Here is a 21,576-nt window from a genome sequence, read left to right on the forward strand (position 1 = left end):
ACACATTCACACACAGCCATGCTCTATCACTGACTCACGCTGGTCTAATGACACTATCTGCCGATGCCGCTCTGTGTGTGAAAAAAGGCCCTAGTCCATTTCCTGACATGGTGTTGGATGGGATGTTTTACAGCTTAACGAGGGACTCTAGTGACCAGGCTTTGATGATCTGCCCAGTCTGAGACGTGTAGACATGGACTCTCTCCTGGACCCTAGAACCACCCAACGTCATGGGACATGTTAACACCCTGCCACCCTAACACCCTGGTACCCTAACACCCTGGTACCCTAACACCCTGGTACCCTAACACCCTGCTCCCCTAATACTCTGGTACCCTAACACCATTGTCACTTAACACCGGGGTACCCGTAACATCCTGCCACCCTAACATCCTTCCACCCTAACACCCAGGTACCCTAACACCCAGGTACCCTAACACCCTGGTACCCTAACACCCTGGTACCCTAACACCCAGGTAACCTAACATCCTGCCACCCTAACACCCAGGTACCCTAACATCCTGCCACCCTAACACCCAGGTACCCTAACACCCTGGTACCCTAACACCCTGGTACCCTAACACCCAGGTACCCTAACACCCTGGTACCCTAACACCCTGGTACCCTAACACCCAGGTACCCTAACGCCCTGGTACCCTAACACCCAGGTACCCTAACACCCTGGTACCCTAACGCCCTGGTACCCTAACACCCTGGTACCCTAACGCCCTGGTACCCTAACGCCCTGGTACCCTAACACTCTGGCCCCTTGTGGAGCTTTAAATCCTGCAGTCTAAACCAGGCTAGAAGAGTGACCAGGCCTCTGCCCGGCCTCTGTACAGTGTAGACGGTAGACACAGTGCAGGAAGGGCTCACTTTAGTGAACACCGGGAGCAGAAATGACACGGATGAGGGATCCTCAGCCAACTCCTCGGCCATTTGTACCTGTCTGCTTCCAGCCAAGGCAGACCGATTGGAATGCCTGTTCTGTGTGTCCCTCAGCAGATACGGTGCCACCTCTTCCCCTCAGCGTTGCTCCCTCCCTGTGTGCCACATAGGAACCGGGGGGGAAGCTTCACAATCGGCCCCCGCCGCCTGCAATTCCCTGGTGGTCTGAGTGGTGACAGTGATGTAGTACCCTCTGCTAGATGCCAGTGGGAGAGGGGGTTTGGGAGGGGGGGGGGGGACTAGACTCCCACTGCTCTCCCCTAGAACTATGCTGGGCCGTTTTCACTCCAGACTAATGGGGGGGCGTTGAAGAGCTGAAGTGGTCGTCTCTTGGCGGAGGAGAACCCATACATATTAGTTGACCTACCGGTGTCAGCGCTGTGGAGGCGTTCAGAAACCTTCCAGACTGAATGCTCTCTTTAGGAATGAAATAATGGCTTGGTGGGTGACGATGACACTATGATGTATGGATACGTTTTGTGTCATTTTTCTCTGTGTGTACAAGCCAGCTGGATGGGAGACATGGGACCCCGTCAGCACTGTCCAGTATTGTCATTTCTGCTGCTGTTTTCTCTCTCTATTAAAGAGTCAGAGACCTAAAGTAATACATGAACCCCCTCTTCTCTTCTCTCCTCTTCCCTCCTCTGTCTTTCACACTGTGGTAACAGAACTGTCTGTCTGCTGAGCAGAAGTGCAGATGTGTTTTAGAGCTTTGTAATCACCAGCTTGGGGTTTCTCACAAGTCTGTCCTACCCTTAACAGCATGTAAGCACTTACTAATTTAAAATATAATATGATGGTTGGGAGCCTTAAAAGGAATAGAAAAGAGCTACAGTTTACACAAAGACAAGTTAATTATGTTTTTCCTTTTCTACAAATCCCAAGGAACAAGCAATAAATTGTTTCCCTTATAGCCACAGTGCTCACATACATGCTTGGTTGACTTTTGTAGTTATGTGTTCTCAGGACCAAGGAACCACATGAAAGCAGTTAGCATGAGGTTGAGGCCTGTGTAGGAAAGACTGCGGTGAGTAGTTTGTGAATTAGCTCACTAGCATCCAGACACGCAGAATACTGGGCTTGGAAATTGTAGACTGAGACTCTCGATGTCCTGGCATTTGCTAATGATAATGGCGTTGGTGTATTTGAAAATGAGAGTTTGCATGTGCATGTGTGTGAGATGGTTTGATCACGTGCGTATGGGTGTACGGTTGGCAGTGTGTTTGGAAACCAACTGGTGTTTAAGAGAAAACACGTCCCTTTAATCTTGACAACTCCAAGTGCAAATTTGAGGAGATAACTAAAGGTCTGCCACCTGAGCCAATCAGAGTGGAGACCTGGGAGGACCTCCCTTTGAAACATCCACCATGTTAACATGAGAACCAATAATAAATGCACTTCAACAACCCTGAATCTCTTTCAAATGAAGGTGTCAGACATCAACAGCACAACATTGCACTGAACATCTAATGAAAGAACGTCTGCTGTTTGATCATGGCGATGTGGTTCTAAATGGCCTTTGAAAATGAATCCAACCACAAACATCAGAACGTCATTAGGATAGGTGTATGGAGGACCTTTGTGTCGTATGTGTCTGGTGTTGTGAGTACAGAACATGAGGCTGCAGTACAGTACGGCACTTCAATTCAGCAGTCTGGCAATTTGTTCAGCCATTCTCTCCCAGACATCCACACTGTGGAGAGGATAGAGAGACACCCCACTTCCCTGCACATGGAATCCATTTCCTCCCATTATCAAGCAAAGGCAGCTCCATCTGCTCCCAGCTGGCTGACTGGCTGGCTGTCTGTCTGACTTGCTGGCTGACTTGCTGGCTGGGAGAGAACAGTTTGTCGCTGGGACAAATGGAACACATGTGGGCAAATGAAGTTGTAATATACAGTATGTAGAGAGTGAGAAAAAGAGATTCAGTAGATTGGTGTGTTTGCGTGCATGTGTATGTGTGTGTGTTTGCGCCCGGCCACTCAGCTAAGCTAGATATCCCCATGCCAAAGTGGGAAACTTTGTATGTGTTGAGACTGTAGTGAGAAGGAGGAAAACCAAACAAGCCATCCACCGCCTCACCGCAGCAGCTCCTCCGCCGCCTCACCGCAGCAGCTCCCCCGCCGCCTCACCGCAGCAGCTCCTCCGCCGCCTCACCGCAGCAGCTCCCCCGCCGCCTCACCGCAGCAGCTCCCCCGCCGCCTCACCGCAGCAGCTCCTCCGCCGCCTCACCGCAGAAGCTCCCCCGCCGCCTCACCGCAGCAGCTCCCCCGCCGCCTCACCGCAGCAGCTCCCCCGCCGGCGGGATGGAGGGATGGATGGTGGGCTGGCTGGTCCTGGTGGAGGTTGATGGCAGTCGGCCAGGCGCTGCTACTGTTTTCACAACAAGAGCCTCAGCCAGGCCCAGCCTTTGTGCTGCCTGTGTTTACTTTGCCACCTGCTACTCTCAGGGAGAGAGTGGTGTGGGCAGGGGCGGGAAGGGAGGAGCTGGGATGCACGCATGCTTACACACATATACACACATATACACACAAACACACACACACATACACACACGTATGTACAGACAGGGTTTCACAGTTATGAAGGTGGGTGTCATACAGAAAGAATGGCATGTGGGGGCCTTGTGAGTGTGTGTGGATATGTGTGTGTGTGTCTGTGTGCGTGCGTGTGTGCATGTCATGACTGTGTGTATGTATATATGATTGAATGCACAGCTATTCGGGATGGCTTCAGAGGGGGACGTGGTTGATTAGGGTGAATTCCATGGGCAGACGGAATGTCTAAAGTTCAGCAGTCCAGTCTAGCATCACACACAGGGCCTGAGACTGGAGGGAAGGCTCACTCAACCATGGGGGAACAGGGCTGAGAAAGGTGGAGAAACGGCATGGTGACACGGAGGTGGTCCAGCCGGATAGAAGAGGCCGCTCGCAGCGTCCAGACTCTGCGTTAGGATCATGCGTTAGGATCATTTTAACCCTGATGAGTTCTGGACAAGAGGGCTGTGGCTTAAGGCTGCACCGTATGTCTACTGATGTCATGGGAGGGTCTAAGACGTGGTGACAGATGGCTCAGAAATGCGTTGGTTGAACCCACTGAGAGGACGTTTCAAGTCGTCCGGCTTAGGGTGTGACTGGCACACAGTACGTGGTAATCATCTTGATTGCTTCTCATTTTCCGTTGTTTTATTGCCTCTAATAAAACAGGTCGAGGCTGAACATGCCACACAGGACCTCAGGGTACCCAGAGTTCACAAAGAAAACCAAAAAAGCAAGAATTTTATAAATGGATGAAATACAACAGGAGCTATGCTAGTCTTAGTTGGTTTAGCTACTCTCTACGCTTCTTTGAGGACCTATGTGTGTGGTTACTGGCTGGTTCCCTGTGCAGCCTGGGGTACATCTGTTTTTTTGTTGTTTTCTTTTTTTTACGGGGGGGTTGTGCTGAGAGTTGTGTGCGGCTAGGTGTTGGTGATGAGGTGAACCACTGGTCAGGAATTCAGCCCTCCATAACAGCTGCTTCAGCATAGCTTTCATACTCAGCAGACATAACCAGGCCTTCCAAGACAAAGCTGTTCAGTCCCAGTACAAAGGAAGTGGGTCTGTCTTGTAACTTAACAGTGGAGGTCTGCAACAGAAATTGAAAGACGACTCATTTTGTCTCGAGTGAAGTCTGATAAATGCTTTGTGTGTTCTCTAGTCATGGCAGATCATTGGGAAACGTATATAACTGCAGGATGATTTTTTACGTGTTGTCATGTGTGTTTTCCAGTCAGGTCTGATCCGTCTATCCGATGAGGAGTTCTTCATCGCTCCTCTGCCTCAGCGCATGGCAGCAGAGCATAACTACAGCGCCCCCGGTGGCCACCACCCGCACGTCATCTACAAGCGCTCTGCCGAACATCTAGTCCACGGTGGCAACCCTTCCCAGCAGAGCTCCAAACCTGGCAACCCGTACCGGCACCAACACCATCATCACCACCGTCACCATGACTACCAGCACGGGAAACTGCAGAGGCAACACTTCTGTGGGCGCCGCAAGCAATGTATGTAAGGAAACTTCCTCTTTACCTAGCTGCAAGTCACTGTTCGTAAACCACTTTTGCTTTATTAAAGATATTATTTACTTAACAGTAAACATCCCTTCTACAGAGACATATTACATTGTACCTGAGAATAACTTGTTGACCCTTGTACTGTAAAATGAGAATGACATCCAAAGCTCTTGTAGTGATGTGCTTCATGTGTTGTTCTGTTCATGTGGAGATAGTACTGTAGCCTCTGGGTCCTCTGCTCCCAGGCCTGCACAGCCACCTGCTGAGTGGATGAGAAGGAGTACTTCCTGATCTGTCATCGGCTGCCCTGCCTGTGCTCTTATCAGGCCCACAACCCAGGAAAAGGAGAGGTCATTTAAGCCTCATACCAAAATAATAATGTCTGTTTTCTCTTTCTGTCTCTCTCTCCCTGCCCCCCCCTCTCTCTCTCTCTCTCTCTCTCTCTCTCTCTCTCTCTCTCTCTCTCTCTGTCGTTTTATCTATTTTACTCTCTCCCATCGCCCTTTTCCCTATTCTCCTGTCTCGATCTGCAGACACTCCCAAGCCCCCTGCTGACGATCAGCTGCTCATGCCCGATGAGTTTGGGCCGGCAGGCAGGGCGAAGCGATCGCCCATCCCGTCCAGCGGCAGCCAGCCGGGGGTCTGAACGTGGAGACTCTGGTGGTCGCCGACAGGAAGATGCTGGAGAAACACGGCAGAGAGAACGTCACCACCTACGTCCTGACCGTCATGAACATGGTGAGCAGGGGAGACAGGCTGGTTCGATTCCTGGCCGTGCCACATGACGTTGTGTCCTTGGGCAAGGCACTTCACCCTACTTGCCTCTGGGGGAATGTCCCTGTACTTACTGTAAGTCGCTCTGGATAAGAGCGTCTGCTAAATGACTAAATGTAAATGTAAATGTTAGGCTAGGAGACTGGAGGGGAGGGGGGGAGGAGGTTAGGCTGGGAGAGGAGAGGGGAGGGGGGTTAAGGAAAGTGGGGAGGTATAGAGTAAGGAGGGGATGAGGTGTGTTTCAGTCCAACAACGTCTCCCTTGTTATTCCAGGAGAGTAAATGAAGAACAGGAACGTGTGTGTCATGTGCTTCCTGCTGTTTCAGGTATCCAGCCTCTTCAAAGACGGCACCATCGGCTCGGACATCAACATTGTTGTCGTGAGCCTGCTGCTCCTGGAACAAGACCCGGTGAGTGCCACTCCAGAACTGAAGCATCCTTTACCTCACATCTCAATGTGTGTCTGATCTGTCTTTTATCTCTCTCTCTCTCTCTCTCTCTCTCTCTCTCTCTCTCTCTCTCTCTCTCTCTCTCTCTCTCTCTCTCTCTCTCTCTCTCTCTCTCTCTCTCTCTCTCTCTCTTACCCAGATCGGTCTGTCCATCAACCACCACGCTGACCAGTCATTGAACAGTTTCTGCCAGTGGCAGTCGGGGCTGATGGGAAAAAACGGCAAACGCCACGACCACGCCGTGCTGCTGACCGGCCTGGACATCTGCTCCTGGAAGAACGAGCCCTGCGACACCCTGGGTGAGTCCACGCTGGGGACCATGGTGAAAGGGGGGCCCTCACAACGCCCATGACAGTTTAAGCCTCAGGTATCCCTACCTGCAGAGAAGAGATGATCTCCTCAGGTGATGGAGAAGGGGAGATGGATGGGAACTGGCAGAGGGGGATGGGAGGGGGATGGTGGGAGGGGGATGGTGGGAGAGGAGGCAGGGGGGAGGATGTTCAGGGAAAGCAGGGAGGTGGGGAGGGGGTCAGGTGATTAGAGTGGACCACTGATCACGAGGTCACTTCCAGGGTGGGCAAGGCTTTACCCTGGAGCAGGGAAATTCATCAAGGGAAATCCCCCTCTAACGCATGCTGGTGCCCCCCCCCCCCCCCCCCCCCCACACACACACACACACTTAGGATTGTCAGAATTGTCAGAGCACTTGAAACTGCAACTGCATAAGCCGACTGTAATTAATTCATCAGAAAGCTGCCAAACCACAGCTATGAGCTTTAGGGATGTGAGGGCTGGGATATGAAAGAGAGAAGCCTTGATGTCAATATGCTCTTTGTAACTCAGCTCCATAGCTTTCATGCTCTCAGAGGAGTATTTGAACAGTAAAGAGTGCATTAACAGCAATGTAACAGCAGTTTCACTGCACTCTCGCTGGGATGATTTTGCATGTCTGAGGTTGTTCGTATTAGACTGCACTGAAACGAAGATACATTCATATGCTTTGGTTCTGCCTGTGGCTGTGCATGTCCCACACCATTTAGAAACTCTGATCTATCTATTTATTTCTCTCTCTCTCTATTCCTCCCCATCTGTTTCTCCCCTTCTATCGCTCTCTAACTCTGCCTCTGCCTCTCTATGTCTCTGTCTCTTCCCTCCTCTTCGGCTGCAGGTTTTGCTCCTATCAGTGGGATGTGTAGTAAATACCGCAGCTGTACCATCAACGAGGACACAGGCCTGGGTCTGGCCTTCACTATCGCCCATGAGTCAGGACACAAGTACGGCAGCACCGAAGTAGCACACTCATGTTACAACGAGTCGTACGCAAGTAGTATACAACTAGTCAGACAGTGGTAGTACATGCTAGACAAGTACCGCTTCATCGGCATCTCTGCTGCTACCAGTTCTGGATCTTGTATATCAGCAAAGAGCCCGGAGAAACGTTGATGGGTTCCATAAAAAAAAAAAGAAATACATAATAGGGTTGAAACAATAGCATTACGCTAACCCCCATACCTTGTGCGCTCCTTGACAGTTTGTGTGAGAAAGCATATAAATATGTCTAGAGGCTGTGTTTGTGTTTACACGTTTCCATCGAGATAAGAGATGGTGTCAACTGAATGTTGTGGTAGAGCTCTTTGTATGTCTGGCACTCTCTCAACACCAACTGGAAACAACCTGTCTTTGAGCTGGGTAGATGTCAGAATACCTGCCATGTTTAATAGCTTAATCTATTTTGTCAAATTAATACAAAGCGTGCCCAGAACAGTTTCGTTGTTCTAAAATGGCCTAAAATTGCTTTTGGGCCAAAAACCATTCATCATCACAAATTAGGGAGATAGCGTTTGAAAACAGATGACGTAGCCTCAGTGAACTGCTGATACTCAGTGTTGTACTTTAGAAGGACTCAGCCTCTCTCTGTTAACTTAAGCGTGGTAATTGCCCTTCTGTTTAGAGAAAGAGATGAGTGAGAAAGACAGAGACAATTAGAAAATACATTCTACAGAGAGTTCAGGTCTTAGCGTAATTTTCTTTTTACAACTTCCCACCTGAAGCTACACATGAACTATTGGCTAAACTGCCTCTTTCCTCCCCTCACGTCTCTCCACCACTCCTCTCCCTTACAATACTTTTGCCCCCCCCCAGTTTTGGAATGATCCACGATGGGGAGGGTAACCCTTGTCGCAAGGCCGAGGGGAACATCATGTCCCCCACCCTGGCAGGAAACAACGGGGTGTTTTCCTGGTCCCCCTGCAGCCGCCAGTACCTGAGCCGCTTCCTGGGGTAGGACACACGCACGCACACACGCACACACGCACACACACACACACAAACACGCACGTACACACACACACACACACACACACCCATCTAGACTGGCATACTACAGATTCAGTTACTCTTTTTGTTGTTCTTCCCACACTGTCATAATATATGCCAAAGGCATTTCGGCAACTCGGCTTTCTGGCAGTTGGAGATTGACAACGAATGAATACAATATGAGTTGAATTCTAACATCAGACTGCAGTGTCGGCGAAGGATGACTTAACAGACTGTTCATCTGGGTTCAGTTTCTAGATAGTCCTAGCTATAACAATGTCTTTGTGTGTGTGTGTGTGTTCCCCATCAGGACTGCCCAGGCGTCCTGTCTGGTGGATGAGCCCAGGCAGATAGGCCAGTACAAGTACCCTGAGCAGTTACCCGGGCAGCTCTACAACGCAGACACACAGTGCAAGTGGCAGTTTGGCTCCAAGGCCAAACTCTGCAACTTGGACTTTGTCAAGGTAGGTTCTACACATGGCAACCACGCCAGACGGATTCTTCCTTGTTGCTGTTTAGTCTGGTTCCTCAGAAAAGTACTTAACCACCAAGATGTAAGGTTTTCAGAGAGAGAGAGAGGTCTACAGAGAGAGAGGTCTATAGAGAGAGAGGTCGATAGAGAGGTCGATAGAGACAGGTGCATGAAGAGAGAGAGAGGTCTATAGAGAGAGGTCCATAGCATAGCAAGGCCTAATCCCTCTAAATAACTCCACTTAGTCTACCAACACACTGCATGTAGCTTGGCAGGGTGCAAGGTAAATTCCAATCAGGACATCGTTAATTCATGGATTTAATCTACACAATCTTTGTAGAGATTTACATCTCTTCCCGCCATATTTAACCTCCCATTAACCAAATTCAAACCCGTCCCACCTAGAGAATGAAGTGACCTGAGCAAAGCTTAGCTAATTATGTGGGCCTCTGTAAGCCTCTGCTATAAGCATATTCAACGCAACAGGCATTCACATGTAAATCAGCTGTGAATGAAGGACTGAGCTCGTGGAATGGCGGTTGTGCTGGGAAATCAGCGGAGTCTGTAGGATGTTCATGCTGTAGCCAGCTCCATTGTACATGCCCCTATGTGCTATTTGTATGCTCCTGAACCCTTGAAGCTCTTCTTGTTCAATCCCTTTACCATCAACCTCTATAGCAGATTTACGTCATAAGGTTCATTAACAAGGATTTGGGGTCTGTTTTGTGCAGTCGTGTTATTTTGTCCCTGGCGGGCCCCTGTAGAGAGCCGTTTCACACGGAGCGGAGGAGGAGGGCGGGTGGGGTGGTGGGGGGGGGTCGGAGCTAATTAGCCTTGCGCTCGTACGACGGTGGCCCGCTGGCCCGGTCCGGGAGAGGCAGATTAGCACAGGGCCGCGGCATCTCCTGCCACCCCTCTCTGTCTCTGCCACCCCTCTCTGTCTCTGCCACTCTGTGTGCGTCTGCCAGACGCAGCCGGGCAGGGTGCCACAGTGGCACCGCTCCATCCTCTCTGCCAGGCACCCCCCGGCCCACCTCACCCCCCCCCCCCCACCCCCCTCCCCCCCACCGCTCTCACCACTACATTGTGAGGAGGAAAGAAAAGATGGAAAAAATTGCCTGGTTCATTGGGAGAACCCAGTGATTAGGCCTGACAGGGTAGTTAGGCGGAGCTTATTGTTTGTAACCATGGCGGCGGGGTGTGATGAAGGGGAGAGAGGCAGATGCGAGTGCGGGAGGACAACACCAGGCGCCGGGTGCCAGGTTCTTGTTGTACAGCCTGTTGCTGTGTATCTGGCTCGTACCAGGTGTCGTCCATTAGACCTAAATGGCTTTGTTTGTGTCAGGCGAGGCCCGCCGCATCCCTGGTTTCAAAGCGCCTCTGCCAAGACTGTGTTTGTGACATGTTAGTGTGCTGTGTTCGGTTTTTGTGCAGGACATCTGCAAATCCCTGTGGTGTCACCGGACAGGGCACAGGTGTGAGACCAAGTTCATGCCCGCCGCTGAGGGCACGAGCTGTGGGCCTGACATGGTGAGTGAGATGTCCCTTTTTGACAGGTTTATTGATTCATTAGTGAATCCAATATTTGTACTGTTGACAATGAATAATCCTTTTTTTGGAGTTCTAAATGGACTCATACATGTGGTTGAAACAGAAGCTCTGTGAAACATCCAAAACACACTCGCAAACAGTTCCATATATCAGACAGATTCGCCCACCAAAACACTCAAAGACACACACACACACCTGCAGGAGTGTTTCGTGCATTGTTGAATGTCCCGCGAGAAGACAAGGCTCCTATTCTTTTTCCGCTGTGAAAGATGATATTGAGTGAGAGAGAAAGGTGGTGATGTGTGTGAGTGTGTGGTTTTGGCCCAGGTGTGCTGCAGCTTGCGTACGTGTGTGTGTGTGTGTGTGTGTGTGAGTGTGGTTTGTCCCAGATGAGCCTAGTCCTCCAGGTGTGCTGCAGTGTGTGAGTGTGGGTTTCATTTCCCAGGTGCGGGTTTCAGGCATTCAACCAATCCAGGAACCTCAGGAACCTGAGGGCTGGCCCCAGCCAAGGATCTCACCACAGATACTAAAGTTGCTCTATTCTCTCTGTCCCTCTCCTCCTCTCTCATCTCCCTCCTTTGTGGGTCTCTTCATGTATTGGCGTGTATCTGTCTCTGTCTCTCTCTCTTTCTGTTTGTCTCTCTCTCTCTCTCTCTTTTTCTCTCTCTTTTTCTCTCTCTCTCTCTCTCTCTCTCTCTCTCTCTCTCTCTCTCTCTCTCTCTCTCTCTCTCTCTCTCTCTCTCTCTCTCTCTCTCCCTCTCCGCCTCTCTCGCTCCTGTCCCCTCACTCCTCCCCTTCTCTCTCTCTTTCTCTCTATCGTTCTCCCCCCCCTCACACCCCCCCCCCCCCCCTGCTACAGTGGTGTCGTCGGGGCCAGTGTGTGAAGCATGGGGACCATGGCCCCCGGGCGGTCCACGGTCAGTGGTCTGGATGGTCCGAGTGGTCGGCCTGCTCTAGGACCTGTGGAGGAGGGGTCATGCACAGAGAGCGCTCCTGCTCCAGCCCCAGGTAAACACACGCACACACACCTACACACACGCACACACATACAAATACACACACACACGTACAAATGCACCAACTCAGATATACTGTACAAACACACACACACACACACAAACACAAGAGCTCCCTGTTGTGTGGAAGCACCTGAGCGTGCTGCTTGCCAACGAGCTGTCAGCCTGTTAACCACTCTCATCATTCAGCCGGTCAGCCAGCCAGTCTGTCAGACAGCAGACACCAGCTCTGCACACCATCCCAGAACACCGAGAGCCACGTCTCGCGTTGCCTGGACGACTGCGGAGGTCGATCCTCGCAGGGCTTTTAAAAAACGGGATTTAGAAGTGAGGGAGGTAGCCTTCAGGTGTTTACACAGCAAGTGTGATTTATCTGAACGCTCGCTGGCGGTCAGATGGGATCGACCCCTCACCTGTGGATTAATGAGAGATTAAGAGGCAGAGGGAGTGGGGGAGGCTAATGTCTTCAAGGACAAGCCCTGGAGCTTCACACAGGGAGCCAGACAATAGAGGGAGTGGGACTGACAGACAGGTGATTTAGCCAGGAGCTGGCAGCTCGAGCCACTGGCTGGGGCTCAGGGCAGAGTACAACAACATGAGATTAGACTCCTGGATCTCAACCAAGACCAGTCAGCTGACTTTGATTGCATTAAAGGTATTGAATAAATCCTAGTCCAAACGCTCAGAGACTTTGGGGAACCGTTGCACGTCTTGCCCTGTAGGATTGCTCAATACATGAGTTCAAACAGTATTACAGTGGTTAGGGCCAAGGAACTGTCTGGATTACACAAGATCTCCTGGTTATCTCTACGATCCTTGTCCAAGACAGGGTGAAGTTCCTCACCTGCCTACCTCCTTACCTCCAAAGCTAAGATTTCAGCACGACAGGATATTGGAGATGACCCATATTTAGAGACATGATTATACACTGCAGACAGATTCCTGGATTCTACTGGATTCTATCTCTATTCTCTTCCAACACATGGTGTTTCTAGTGAACTCCCTCCGTTTCTCCATGCTCCACTTTTTAGGTCAGATGCGTGTGAATAGAAGGGTGTTTTTTTTCCCTCACAATCTGTCAGATTATTTTGGCTGGCCCCCTCTTGCTGTAATCTGAGGTTCTGAGGATGGATTACCCTTAATCTGGCCTCTTGTTTAAACTCTCAGGCTCACACTCCCGTAGGGTAGAGAGGAGAGTGGAGGGTGTCAACTCAACCCCCCCCCCCCCCCCAAAAAGAAACAAAACAAAAACAGGACAGATTATGAAGGAAATGTATTTTTCAGTGACATGTACGTCCTCTTCGGTCCATGTTCTTTACTGACAACAGGAACAACAACCACAACAAAAACAGGACAGGTGCCTTCGTCGTGTTGACTGACTAGTAGAGTGAAGAGAGGCCACTCTGGGATGGAGGGGGGATGATCAGACGAGCTAGCCCATCCCAGGCTGCCCCTGACAGGCCATAAAGCTGGTATATGGGGGTTGAGACCCATGGAGGTACTCTAAAAGAATTATAGGTGAGGGTGCAGCAGTATGAGTGCCTGCCATGCTATCAGGTTTGCTATCAGACACAGGCAGTAACGCTAGCCTGACTACAGGGAGGTCTGGAGCACCTGGAAGGTCAGCAAAGAGGGCTCATTGTGTGTGTGTGTGCGTGCATGTGTGTGTGTGTGTGTGTGTGTGTGTTTAAGCAAGAAAATGGGATAGGGGGCTGATGAGAGCCTTTGGGTGAGGTAAGGAAGGATGAAGGGGAAAAAAATAAATCAGAAGGTTGCAATGGTGTCGCGTGGGAGTCCATGGAGGGGGAGGAAGGAGGGGGGAGGGGAGGGAACAGGTGACTAAGAGGACTATCCAGACAGGATGACCTCCAGCCTGACCCCTAGCCTGCTGAAGTTTGGCCTCATCTCTGTCCTGGCAGATTTACTTTGCCTCTGGGATCGGCGCTACACAGGATCTGCCTAGAGAGACGAGGCGTTTAGTTCTGCCTCAACAGAACTGAAACGGACCAAAATAACTTACCTTGCCTTTCACACATTTCTCAACGAGGACGTACACACTTCTCCTGGGTTTTGCACTCAGACCATGTGACCTTTCATGGTAGAAGGTCTCTCGGCGTAGAAGCGAGCAGCCAGCTGAGTCAGGGGGTGGTTTGTGGAGGGTCTGTCTGCTGTGACAGAGGAGCTGAAGCCTACCGGGTCCCTGCGCCAGCTCCCCTGCTGTCTCTGTAAGCACTCTAACATATGCGCCTGCATCTCTCCAGACCCCAGCACTAATAGGATCTGTCCGGAGACTCAGGGACAGATCCCTCCACACAAAGGCATGTCCATCTCCAAACAACAGCTTCAGACAGGCACCTTTATTTCGAGTGCCCGGGTCACTTCCATTCACCAGGAGTGGCGATGGCTTAGATTGCCTCTCTGGGCAAAGGCACTTTTCATCAAAAGTGTTTTTGAAATAAAATCATCCCAAAATAATCATGTTATTTTCTGTAATGCTAAACTAAACACATTCTTGTCTATTCAATTGCGGGATATATATTTCAGAGAGAAGATATAATAATAATGATCATCTTAACCTAAACCAAACACAATAATCTAAAAGACAAAAACAAAACAAAAACATCAACAATAAATATAATTAACCCTGTGACTCAGCATCTATAGTAGGTCTCTATGAAGGTTCACATCCTCATTGACAGTCCTATATATGGAATGTGTGTGCTGCTTTGAATACAATATGTACTTTATTTATCCCCTTGTGGAAATTGAGGCCTTACAGCAGGCAAAACAAAATCCAAATGACAATTAACACACAGGGTTAATTCACAGGGTAACACACAGGGTTAATTCACAGGGTAACACACAGGGTTAATTCACAGGATAACACACAGGGTTAATTCACAGGGTAACACACAGGGTTAATTCACTGGGTAACACACAGGGTTAATTCACAGGGTAACACACAGGGTTAATTCACTGGGTAACACACAGGGAACGCACAAAACAATGCAATGCAGTTGACACACAATACACAAGTAGCATGGTGGTGGTTAACATGGTAAATAGCTTCAGTCAATTTTCTCAGTGGGTGGCTGTTTAGGAATCACTGGTATGAGTTTGTTAGGCCACCCCGCATACTCTACAGTGTCTAGGACAACATTGCTATGTAGACTGGGAGCTTGCCAAACATTTGTCAGTAACGTTTGTGAGCGTTGTATCTTACTTGATGACACGTTTAGATCAGGTATTTACTAATGGGCTTGTTATTCAGGATTCAAGGTTACTGGAATGTATCATGAAGACCTTTAGATATCTCATTCTGACACACACACACACACTTACATTCGCGCACACACACACACATACACGCACACACACACACACACACATTTGCTCACACACACACATCCAAGCAGCAGGAAGAGTCTAGCAGAGTATAATTTGTTCTGTGGTTAGGCAGCAGTAAGAGTTCCTCTTTACACAGACCCTCTGACTGGGCTTTGCTGTGGGCTGGACTGGAGGCTCACAGCAGGGGCACGTGGGTAGTGTAGTTTTACCCTTAGAACATAGGTCCACTCTTCATGTGGCTGTGATGGAAAAAGCTGTGGTCCATGTTTTAATGGCAGTGGACTGGCTCTCCCCTCAGTTTTTCTCTCTATCTGTTTGTATTCGTTTCTCTCACTCCCAATATAAAGAAAATCTTGTATAAAAACTAAAATAGAGCAATGTGCACAAATCACTATAACTAGTTATGTAAATAATGATTTTCTTTCTAAAGACTTGTGTTATATAACACAAGAAAATGGGTCAGTTGCTCTTTTCATTCTCTAATTTAATCATAAAAATGCATACTTGTATTTTATAAGTTCACGATATTAGTCGTTAGTGAGTTTGCAATCTCTTTGAGTTTGGTCATGACTCTGCATCAGCCTGCCAGCCCTCTCCATGTGCTAACTGGCTGTTCTTCCTCCCTCCAGGCCCCAGCACAGCGGCAGATTCTGCCAGGGCTCGGCTCGTCTGAACCAGCTGTGCAACAGCAGGCCGTGCCCCTCCGGAGCCGTGGATTTCCGGACCCAGCAGTGTGCCGAGTACAACAGTAAACCCTTCAGAGGATGGTACTACAAGTGGAAGCCCTACACCAAAGTAGAAGGTACAGGATGGATTCAGCTCTTTTCTATCGCTCGCCGTCATAAGAAATCGCGGGGCAGAGACAGGGGCAGACCATGCCAAGGATAAATAGGGGACAGGGCAGTCTAACAAATGTGCAGGTTTTGATGTGTTAGAGTGCGGTTGGTGCTTCGCCTCTGCATGCTTTTTGGCTTCAACAGGAACGTTTCTGGCACATTAAAAGTTTGAGAGTAACTTTATAAAGTTGAACCTGTATTAAAGCACTCCAGGTTCTTCAGCTCCAGCTCGTTAAAAGGTGCATGTGATTAACACTGCAGATTAATTAGAAGGATACAGAGATTTAGTCCCGTTTGAACTCACAAAGCTCTAATACGTTCTCTCTGCTAACTCACCTCAAGATTGGTTTTGAAACAGTTTTCGAAGGTTTAGCCTTTGTTGTTAAACGGTTCACTTTTGTGTGGGTGGGTGCGTGAGTGTGTATATGAGTGCATGTGAATATGTGTGAATGTGTGTGTGCCTGTGCAGTTGGCAGGTTGCAGGTCGATCTCTTCACTGCTGGGAGAACTGTGAATGAATTGAGCCAGTCTAATGTAGAGACATGTCGCCACCTGCACTCTCCCACAGAACAGATACAGATTATAAAGCAAGCCCTCAGGGCTGGATTAAGAGAGATGGGGGTGGTGGTGGTGGAGGGGGGAGCCAGAGAGAGGGCGGGGGGGGGGGGGGGTGGGGGGGAGTCAGTGAGAGAAAGAAAGAGAGAGGGTAGAGAAAGAGAGGGAGAGATTTGTGTATGCGTTTGAGTGAAAGAGTTTGTACGTGTGTTAATCCTCTGATTAATGAGGATACATAGTGCAGATCTTGGCCAGTCTTCTGTGGCGCGGCGCCAACGCTATCTCACCTCCCTTCATAAGAGGATTGCAGAAACTTGTATTTCCTCTGGGCCATGTCTGTCCCTCTCTCTCTTCCTCCCACACTCTCTCGCTCTCTGTGTCTTTCTACCTTGGAATCTCCGTTCTCTTTCCGCAACCCTCCTCTCGCCCTTAATCCATGAGAGTGGGGAGGCTGCAGGTCACACACAGGCCAGTAAATGTGTGAGGTCATGGCACAGTTTCTGAGACCAAGAGGAGGTACCTGGAGGTGAAGAGCAGGCTTGACCCCTCCTACTGGGGTAATTGGGACAGCAGATAGAAAACTACAAACCTACCAGTCTGCTGTTAAGGAAGCACAACCGTTTTTTTTTTTTTAACCCTCTGGGTTTCAATCACTTCAATTTGTAATTCCAACAATGCCCCTAGACATTGACAGAATTGATCATCGGATGTATCAATATGGGTCTCAATCATGGGCAAAGCAGACCAAATGGTTTGTGCCATTTTAAGTCTCAAAAAAAAAAAATCTAAGAAGAGGGCTGGCATATCATCACATGATTCATATGTTAATACTGTATGCAAATCCCACAATGCTCCATCAGGTAGATATTACTGTTGGTGACATGTTGAATCTCCGGTCTGTTCTCTCCCTTCAGAAGAGGACGTGTGCAAGCTCTACTGCATCGCTGAGGACTTTGACTTCTTCTTTGCCATGTCCAGTAAGGTCAAGGATGGCACTTCCTGTTCCAACCACAGGGAGGGTGTGTGCATTGAGGGAGTGTGTGAGGTAAGCTTCGTCTCAGCGGAGGGTTCCCAGTGTCTCAGCGGTTAAAGCTTTTGTGTTTTCCATTTCTTTACGGGTACATTTATTCTACATGAGAATAGATTCCAGAGTAAACTGCTTTACTAGCTTTACTATACTACTAGCTTTGCTTTACTATATTCTTTTGTGTGTGTTTTTTTTGTAACTTATTTGGTAACTGTGTACACAAAATTACCTGAACAATTTCCTTTGAGATCATTAAAGTGAATTGAAATTGAAATGATTTGAATTAAATCGAGGGCACACAGAACACGTATATAAGGAAACCCCAGTCTTGTAAGACTTAGCCTCGCTGCTCTCTTCATCTCACTCTGTGATAGCCAGTCCAGGACCATGTTTAAGCTGCTGTTCTCCTCCTGCAGTCTGTGGGCTGTGACCAGGTCCTGGGCTCCAGGGCCTCTCTGGACGCCTGTGGAGTCTGTAAGGGAGACAACTCCACCTGCAAGTTCTATAAGGGACATTACATCCTCCAGCATAGGGCCAACGGTAGGGCACGGCGCATTCGCGACACACACACAAGCGCACACGCACACACACACGCACACACACACGCACACGCACACACACACGCACACACACACGCACACACACACGCACACACACACACTCACACACACACACACACACACACACACACACGCACACACACACGCACACACACACGCGCACACACACACTCACACACACACTCACACACACACACACACACGCACACACACACGCACACACACACGCGCACACACACACGCACACACACACGCACACACACACACACACACACACACACACACACACACACACAGCCTGTAATCTGGAAAAGTAGCTCCAGACAGGTTGTGATAGTGAATCAGTTGTCTAGAGGGAGGGTCAGTCTGTTCCTCTGTGGCATCTGCTAGAGAATTCACCATGTCCCATGTCCCATTCACACACACATACACACAAACACACACACACACACACAAACACACACACAGGCACAAACACATGCGCAAAACCTGGGGCACTGCACAGATGGAGGCTTGGAGGAGTGTATGTGTATGAGCTGTGTGTGTGTGTGTGTGTGTGTGTATGTGCATAGCTATACAGGATGTTTTCAAAAACATGTCTTTCAAAAGGCACTGTTCTCTCTAATGAACCCCTGTTACGTGAAGCAGGTGCTACTGAAATGTCAAACCTGACTCGGAGTGTTGACGTTGACTCCAAAAAGCTAAGTCATCACTCCTCTGAAGTTTACTGATGTACACCCCCCCTCCCTTCCTCTCCCACAGAGTACTACCCCATGGTGACCATCCCAGCTGGGGCACGCAGCGTCCACATCCAGGAAATGGAGATCTCCACCTCCTACTTGGCTGTGCGCTCGCTCAAGAGGAAGTACTTCCTGACCGGCGACTGGACTGTGGACTGGCCCGGAAAGTTCCACTTTGGCGGCACAGTGTTCGACTACCAACGCACGTTCAACCGCCCAGAGAGCTTGTACGCCGCGGGTCCCACTAATGAGAGCCTGGTGTTTGAAGTAAGCCGCTGTGCGCTGACGTGCGCTCCAGGATCAGCCGTGACCTGGGCCCTGGCAAAGCGCCGCACTCCACCACTAGGCTCCCTGCATCTGTCCCTGTCTCTCCTCCCTCTCTTCCCCTTTCACTCACTACCTCACTCCACCGCCCTCTTTTTCTCTTTTCCTACCCCTCAACCACCCTTCCTTTTTTCATTCACTGCCACTCCCGTTCTCTCTTTACCTCCCTCTCTCCCGCTCTCCCTTCCTCCTAGTCCAGGGGAGAGGAGGGGAGAGAGACTCTGGAACGGCACCTATGAGGGCTAGAACAGAGCGGAGGCTAACTCCGCAGCAGAGGATTAATTGTGTTCTGGTTCTGGTGTTGTCGGGTGGTAGCTTTCATCTCCATAATAAAGAGGTTCGGGGGGTTCAAACGGCTCGCCGTGCGCTTTGAACTTCCAGATCTCTGCACTTCATGTGAGGAAAGAGCAGGATTCTGCACATACCGGTGGTTTATCTGAAACTGGCCAGCGGCTTTAACTTCAATAGAGAGGCAGTGAGAGAGAGAGAGAGAGAGAGAGAGAGAGAGGAGAGAGAGAGAGAGAGAGAGAGAGAGGTGCATGGCATCCAAGGGGGAAGAGAGAGGGGGAGGGAGAGAGAGAGAGAGAGAGAGGAGAGAGAGAGAGAGAGAGAGAGAGAGAGAGAGAGAGAGAGAGAGAGAGAGAGAGAGAGGGGGGGAGAGAGCAAAAGCTCAGTGAGATGTTAGTTTAGGGATGAATGAAAGAGAGAGAGAGATGCTGGGGTGTCCCACTTCTCCCCTCTACGGGTGTTTTGCATGTGTAATAACAAAGACTTAGCTGACACTTTTATCCCAAACAACTTACCGTGAACACACACAGCTCACTCAGTATCTGTGGGCTATGTGGGAAGTGTACAGTTCCCAATCCATTATGTTCCCCATTCAGTGTGGTCTGTAAACAGGGTTTGGAAGGGGCCAGAATATATAAAGATATGATATACTGTAAGCATTGGATGCACACTCCTCTTCATTACTGTTGGTGTGTTAGAAGTCAAAGCTTTGAGGTGAAGGCAAGTCCTTACATGATTTAAACGGAGGCACACTAATGCGAGAAACACTGTAATGTAACACATAATGCACAAGGTTTTCAACAGCTAGTTGGACTGCCAGAATCTCACATACGGTACCTCACACATTTTGAAAACGACTCGTAACAAACCTCAGCGTCCGTCTTTAGTGTGTATAAAAGTCTCCCTTGGTGCTCCATGTCCCCCGAAGCATGGCTGTGTGAAGAATAGCTCTGTTTTTCCACTTGACCTTCGACCCCCATGTGAGGAAAACAGAGGTTCGCCAGGTGAAGGTCGCACAAAGAACATCCACTTAGGATGGTGGGGGGGATATTTAAAAGCTAAGTCTCCCCCCCACCCCCCCTCCCAGCCCTCAAGCCACACCTGAACTACAGAGAGCAGCTGAAGCAGAGCTGAGGAGCATAAACATGGTGGGGTGTCACACAGGAAGCTGTGGAATGCATCCTCAGTCACCACTCTTTCTGTTAGCCATCTACCAAACCAGAGTTTCCGAGTTATCCCCCCCAGCAAAATGCTGTTGTTTATGGGTCGGCTTTCTCTCATGATGTAGAAGCGATTGGTTTGAGTATCGTTTGTGGTTGCTATAAGCTTTAACTGTCTTGCATGGTTAGAGGTTTAGTGTACCACACCACTTTTTGGGGGAACTTTTTGGGGAGCCGTGTTAGAGTACCCCGACATGGCCCTATAGTCTCGGCATGCTTTTCATATTTCTCCACAGTTGTGCATTGTGTTGTCATGTGTGTTTGGGCTATATTCTGAAACATACTGGATCCTGACCCTGCCTGCCTGTCTCAGAGTCACAAGTCTACTCTCCAGCACTCAGCTGTTGCACGACCATGATTCACAGATGAGATGGCCTAATCTCTCTAAGTATGCCCCGTAATTACAAAAAGAAGAGAAAGATAGAGAAATAGAAAGAGAAAGAGAGAGAGAGGGGGGGGGGGGATTAAAAGATTAAGAATTCTGCAATTGAACTCTATGGGTCTGAGAGAGGCTGGGATCAGGGGAACCCAGAGACTTAGCTCGATAGAAAGCAGCTCCTTCCAAATGAAAACAAGCAGCAGAAGGGCGAGAAGCAGCCTGGTGCTCTCCCCCTGAGTCTGTGGAAAGATCCCCACACTGTGGTGGAGACCGGGGAGGAAGCTAAGCCCGTCCACCGACTCAAACCGGAAGGCCTTAGCAAAGCAAATGTTGAAGAGTGGAAGGATAAACTGTGACCGGGCGTCTGCGCTGCAGCTCGAGGGGAGGCAGGGAGGAGAGAGGAGGAGAACAGGGGGAGAGGAGGTGGAGAGAAAAATCGGAGGAGAGGGCCTGGGGGGGGGGGGGAGACCAGACATAACACAGGGCGCTAACCTCTGTGGGTTTGTGAGGAGAAAGAGCTGGGGGATTATACCTCCGTGTTGACATTCTTGTGGCGACGCTGGCCGGGGTCAGTCCAGTCCAGAGCTGCCGCTCGTGGCGTGCAGCAGCAGGTGATGCCGCAGGTCTGCGGGCCCGTCTGCAACGCCGTCGTTCATCATCCCGAGCCCTGGAGGTGTTGAGAAGAAAGGAGGTGTGCTACAGCATCCTAAACCTGAGAC

At 49.7% G+C, this 21,576-nt stretch overlaps 1 protein-coding gene across 1 annotated transcript in view; it reads left to right on the forward strand.

Annotated features, from left to right (window-relative positions):
- Positions 1-21,576, forward strand: part of adamts18 (ADAM metallopeptidase with thrombospondin type 1 motif, 18) — a 38,607-nt gene that overhangs the window by 4,763 nt on the left and 12,268 nt on the right. Inside the window, 14 exon segments of the mRNA XM_062471606.1 lie at positions 4,720-4,993; positions 5,536-5,639; positions 5,642-5,740; positions 6,103-6,186; positions 6,365-6,524; positions 7,394-7,499; positions 8,368-8,505; positions 8,852-9,005; positions 10,448-10,543; positions 11,424-11,572; positions 15,558-15,730; positions 17,234-17,364; positions 17,763-17,886; positions 18,669-18,913. Coding sequence (XP_062327590.1) covers positions 4,720-4,993; positions 5,536-5,639; positions 5,642-5,740; positions 6,103-6,186; positions 6,365-6,524; positions 7,394-7,499; positions 8,368-8,505; positions 8,852-9,005; positions 10,448-10,543; positions 11,424-11,572; positions 15,558-15,730; positions 17,234-17,364; positions 17,763-17,886; positions 18,669-18,913 — 2,037 coding nt within the window.

This window comes from Osmerus eperlanus, chromosome 10 (assembly GCF_963692335.1).
Source record: "Osmerus eperlanus chromosome 10, fOsmEpe2.1, whole genome shotgun sequence".
Lineage (NCBI taxonomy): Eukaryota > Metazoa > Chordata > Actinopteri > Osmeriformes > Osmeridae > Osmerus > Osmerus eperlanus.